Source organism: Eurosta solidaginis, chromosome 3, assembly GCF_040869045.1.
Source record: "Eurosta solidaginis isolate ZX-2024a chromosome 3, ASM4086904v1, whole genome shotgun sequence".
NCBI classification, from domain to species: domain Eukaryota; kingdom Metazoa; phylum Arthropoda; class Insecta; order Diptera; family Tephritidae; genus Eurosta; species Eurosta solidaginis.
Genome location: NC_090321.1, coordinates 169,193,292 through 169,199,371, shown reverse-complemented (window position 1 = coordinate 169,199,371; position 6,080 = coordinate 169,193,292). Strand labels below are relative to the sequence as shown.

Below are 6,080 nucleotides of genomic sequence, written 5' to 3'. Positions count from 1 at the left end.
TGCTTGACAGTTTCTACACTCGTCCAAGCACTCCTCATATCTCTGAAGAGAGAAGACTTAAGATTAAGAATAAGCAGATGTAAGAAGTGCGAGCTTTAGGAAGAAAGAATTGAGCATATTCTGTGTTCGTGTCCTGCGGTCGCCAGATCAACGCTCCAGCTGTTAGGGGTGGCAGAGTTCCCAGATCTCGTGGGAGCTATTAGGCTAGGTCCTAGAAAACTTCTAGTATTTAACAACTGGACGGAGCTATTCTCTAGCATAAGTCTTGGCACCTGATTGGGATACTTCCGTTTGGTCGTCAAACAAATTCTGGTAACACTATGGACACATTCAGTCTATATGAGGTCTTTATTGACCGACTAGTTTAACCTAACCTAACCTCCATCTGTTGTTGTTGTTATTGTTGTATCTGTGCTTCGCGCCATCCAATAGGCGCGACCACTCACTCATTTTCATCAACATCCTCTAACGGAAGTCCAAGCGAACTTACAGTTTCAACAGGGGTGGACCAGAGTGAGAGGGGGTTAGAGGCGTTGGTGCCAGGTTGCAATTAAATAGATGGTGGGTGTCATGCGGGGTCACATGGAAAGCAGGACATATATTATTTTTGTCGGGATTGATTCTAGATAGGTAAGATTTTAACCTATTACAGTATCCAGATCGAAGTTGAACTAGAGTGACGGCCGTACCCCTAGGGACAATGCTTTCCTCTTCTGCGAGTTCAGGGTATTTATCTTTATGAACAGTGTTCGCCGAGAAATTCCTAGCATAGAGGTCCGACGCCTTTATTGTGGATATAACTGAGGACATATTTGTGTTTTCCTTCTACAGATTTGGCAGGCCTGTATTCTCTTCCAGTGAGTAACCTTTAGGCTTGGCGACCATGTCGGAGACGTGTAGCATGCAATCGGCTAGCCAATTGCTTTGTAAGTGGTAATGGGCGTTTCTTTATCTTTAACCCAAGTGCTGTTGGCAAGAGATTTAACAACTTTTTACGACTCTGGATTTTAGGTACAGTTGCAGTTACATGCTCGCAGATCCTGATCGAACGTCACACCCAGTATTTTTGGGTGTAAGATAGTCGGAGGCGTAATGCCATCTACGCGGATGTTCCATTCCATTTTTCGGGGATGACGAAGGTGGACAAGGACAGGTTGAACAGAAGGGTTAAATATTTAAATATCTCTTTACCTAGTTTTTTTAAGTCGGCATGGATTTGGCAGATAGCGCTCGCGCTTTTTTCGCATCCGACAGTAGGTTATCGCCAAAGGCGATGGATATTTTATCGTAGTTGTTAGTCGGATTCCATAGGGACTTTACGGTAGACCATTGCTTACCTATACCGGCAGAGAGGTTAGAATTCTTTAAGTGCATATCCCCCTTGTGTTTATCTACAAGTTGTCTGATGCGTCGGTTTATGACCCTTATTTGGCGGTTGCCAGGATCCTGCTGTCTTATAAGGTCATGTTCTCTCGCTAAAGTTGCGACCTCCACTAGAAAGTGTGGCCGGATTTTCGAGATTCTTCCAGTGGGAATAAAACTAGCCTACGTGGATTCAATGACCTTGCGGAAAGCACACTCCCTTTGACGTGCGTTAGTCGGGATTGGGAGAGCGGCAAAGCGATTGCCAGTATATAACCTCCAGCTCCTCGTTGGCGATAACCTCTTGGAGAAACAGGTCCTTCGCAAATTAGCCATCAGTCTCCAATTGATAAAATACTTTTTTGCTAATCAATCTTTTTTTGTGTCGTGCCTTATATGTTTTGGCAAAAGTAAAAAAGAAAACACTCCGCTATCAGAAAAAACAAAGACGAATTTTGTATTTTTAGCTTTCAGCTTTGTTTTATAATTAAACTTTTTTTTCATATTTTTTTTTTTATAAAAAATCTTACAACTAATAACAAAGCAGATACGAATATTTTAATGTTTTTAGAAAATACCTTAAGGCAGATTTTTGTTAAAATAAAAACTTCTTTTTAACTTCATTTCTAAATTAATTTTTTTTCGATGCAGTGACTTTGGTTAACTTTTAGCAGGTGGTATTTGCCACCAACCGCTTGCGCACCGAGACGAGGGCCAAGACCTTCAATATTATGGCGCTCTCAATGAACTGCGGTTTTGTTCAATTAACTCTGCTTTAATTTATGTGAAATCAAAAGCTTTTATTTTATGTAAAGGTCCAAGATTGACACAACATTTTTGGAGGTAAAGAGAGTATCGCATCCTAGACGTAATTTCCTTAATATGCAAAAGAGCATATGTAGGAAATGGAAGTTGGCGTGCCATATGCCTAACGCCACCAGAATTTGAGTAAATATTAACTGCAATTTCGTGGATCGTCAGTTTGGCGTGCCAATTGTACGAATGGCGAAAGCTTAGCCATCGTAGTACAATTTAGATTACAATATATGTATAAATACATGTATATATATGTAGTTTTAAAATTGCGAAATGCAATTTTAAGTTTCGTTACATATCGAATTACTGCCAACATATTGCTTAAAGCATCTCCATTGTTAACGACATGTGAGCATTGTAGGATTTTTGTTACCATCGGGCAATTCTAATGCCCTGCATTGAAACTCCGAAGACCAACACAGCAGAGCGTTAGAAGTACCTGAGTGTAGCGCAAACTCTACGATACTCAATCATATGGCTAAGCAAAAGAAAGTCTCTATACAAAACGTCAGGCACCACTTCAATATGTAACAGGTTTTTTTTTGCACATTTGAGAGCAGAGTACAAGGCACAAAGAACAGCTTCATCGCTAAAGTTCAACTGCTGCATTATCCTGGCATTTGCACCAATAAACGATTCCTGACTACCAACCGAGCAAACTCTTGGAGAAACGCCAAGGCGCTATTCCAAGTGTCTGTCAGCTATCAGCAAGAGTCAATCTATTTGAAACAAACACCAAGTCATGCTTAAGTTAAACTTTCACTTCACTAATATTGCACCATCGTTAACTGCAGACAAATGTAGCGGGTTTTTGAGCTACTCTTCTCCCCAGCTAATCTCATTAAAGAAATAATAAGTTTTGTAGTGTAATTCGAAAAACAAATCAAAGATGCCTATCTTTCCCTAAAAGCACCGACGACTTTCTGTTTCAACCAAAAGCTAAGAGACTTGTAGATGCATATTAAATGAGTGGAATCCCAGTAGGAATTTCAGCCACTATCGCATGCACACAAGCCTCTGGCTCTATAACGGCTAATAGGAAAATACATCACTGCAGTTTTAAGTAAAGAAAAATACTCGATTATTTCCCGAAATGCGCGACAAACCAAACAGCTCCTAATGAAGCATGGCTGGTTCGAATTGTGACTCGGCTTAATATTCAAAATTTGTTCAAAAATAGTCAATTTCAGAGGTTAAGTCTGAACTTTTGACACTCCAAGGGCGGAGTTAACCCATTGGGCGTTCGTAGCCATATGAAGCCGTGCTCGGCACAGCGTATAACCACTTTTACGTTAGCGTTTATGGTTTTAACGATATTTTTGAGTACAAGGTGCCCCCTCTTACCTTCTCCACTAATGGAAATAATAACAGTACTCGAGCAAAGCCAATCATAGCAAAAAACACTTTGCTCAGAGAAATGCAAAATTTCCATTAGTTTTGTTGGCAGCAAAGTGCAGCCCAGACTCTATTCACTTGCATGCATGAATGTTTATATGTTTGTAAGTACACTTATTCTAAAATATATGTTTGCTGCTGTTGCCGTGATTCACCATAATTAGGAGAGATCGAAACTTTTTCACTGTTGCTTGGTGAGAGCAAATGTATTGACTCACTAATTCGGTTGCGACGTAAGTAGCTTTGTATAGTGACGTCATTAACTGATGACATCACGATTTGCTATGATTTCTTTTTTGTCAAACTGTGCGCGTATGGTAGTTGTTGGGAACTGGTTAGGTATATATTCTTAGTTCGATGTCGTTTAGTTATCGTTACCTCGAGCAGATTTTCGCTTACGGCACTCCTCGAACGTGTGGCCACGGAAGTTGCAGTGAGTGCAGCGTTTGGTGTTTTTGGCACCGCGCACTGGACCTGCATGCACTTCCTCCGACTCTAGGTTATTATGTTCGATGATACGTCCATTTTCTAACAATTCACGGAATGACTTAATATCTTGGCGTAGAATAGCTTTGCGGTATTTGATGTTCAACAAACCGTAAACAAAATCCAATTCAGTCTCCTCATCATGACGATTGTCTGGCAGCTGTGCGAGCAGTGCACGTTTCTGGCAGACGAACGTATCAATGGCGGTCTGATCGCTTTGTTTTTCTTCAAAGATCTCCAAGTAAATTTGATAGGCTGGTTTGGTAGGCGAAAAATGTTCGCGTATTAATGATATAGCATCTGCCCAAGTTTTTGCTTCTTTGCGTACACCTTGCCACCAAGTGGAGGCCATACCATAAAACAGTAGAGAGAGTCCTTTAAGAGCATCCTCAGCACTGATGGACTCGATTTCTTTGTAGGTAACAATGGATGTAATAAACTCCTCGACGGCATCATGATCGCGCTGACCACCAAATCGAGTGGTGCAATTGGTGAAACTGCCCTTGCTGTGAACAGTTGCGGGTGCAGCACTACTAGCACTTGAGGTTGCGGCCAAACGTACAGATTCGATTAGAGCCTGCAATTGTTCGGTGGTCATCTGCACTACGGTTGTAGCCATTTTGTTCCAATAAAAACTGTCGATTTCTTAGAAGAGGAAATTAAAAAGCCACGCACACAATTTTTGCGAATGTAGTTGTTATATACAAAACGTTAATTTGACGGAATGTTTGTTGTTGGTAGCAGCGAACAAAGCCAATTAATTTTGGCGAATGCTTTCCTGCTATAATTAATTAATATTCAGTAGCTGTGGTCGTAAGAGACTGAATTTTATTCTGAAGTGTAGTGGCTCTTATAGTAACCCAAAACGTATGGCAAACGTTCTGAGAGAAATCGCAAGTTTAAATAAACAAATCAAAACTCCCCTTTTGCACATATTTATGAATGTGTTTGTATGTATGTGTATAAATGTATGTTAGACTGATAAAAAACTTATAATTTTCTTTTCTTTTTTCCTCGAAACAGGATCAACACCATTTTTTTTTTTTAATATTTTTTGTCATTTCTTAAAAAAAGAAGGATCTACATTATAATGTATGTATGTAGGTATCTTTTACCGAAGAAGAAGCATTTCATGGCACTCGGAGTGTTTGCCAAATCACTTCCGAAGGGCGACCCCGATTAGAAAAACTTCTCTAAATTTTTAATGGTATTTTGCCAGGGAGTTGAACCCAGGACAATCGATGTGGTATTCATATATTGGAAACTAAAAGAAATGCATGGTTCGTAAATTTAAAAAATAAGAATTTGACGGCGCATGAATAAAGCTTCAGTGGAATACTGGGCGTTGTTTTGTTTTGTTTTTCTAAAGCTTCAAAGTTTTTTCTGCTCGCTTATACCTATATGACACTAATTTATTTTGTCATGGGCTCCAAGCTAGAAATACTAACGAAACTTTGCCCAAGCATCAAAATACAAAAACAAATTCAACAAGAGAAAGCGAGACCCATATTCCCCCAAAATAAATGAATTTGACTTGTTAGGCCCACTTACGAAACGGCAAGTTATTTTTTTTAGCTCAGAGTTAATTTCAAAACTTTGTCAAAAATGTACGAGTTTAGCCCTCATGTTAGGTTACCTCTGAGCTAAAAAGTTAACTTGCCGTTCTGCAAGTGAGCCTTGTTGTTATGTTTAAAATTTTATTATACTCAGCTGAGCAGAGCTCACAGAGTATATTAATTTTGTTCGCATAACGGTACCCCGTAACGGCATAAACTAATCGAGATAGATACAGAATGCTCAAAAAGATCTAGGCGAAAAAACAAATTAATTTAGCCATGTCCGTCCGTCTGTCCGTAAACAAGATAACTAGATTAAATTTTGAGGTATCTTATTGAAATAAGGTATGTAAGTTCCTGGGCTCTCATCTGCGATCGATATTTAAAATGAACGAAATCGGACTATAATCACGCCCACTTTTTCGGTATCGCACATTTCGAAAAACGAAAAAGTGCGATAATTCA

General features: G+C 39.6%; 1 protein-coding gene across 1 annotated transcript; it reads right to left on the bottom strand.

Annotated features, from left to right (window-relative positions):
* Positions 1-1,815: 1,815 nt before the first annotated feature.
* Arc1 (Activity-regulated cytoskeleton associated protein 1) lies at positions 1,816-4,891 on the bottom strand. The gene has a single exon (XM_067773819.1). The coding sequence runs from the start codon at positions 4,676-4,678 to the stop codon at positions 3,938-3,940; it is 741 nt and encodes a 246-aa protein (XP_067629920.1). The 5' UTR covers positions 4,679-4,891; the 3' UTR covers positions 1,816-3,937.
* Positions 4,892-6,080: the final 1,189 nt, after the last annotated feature.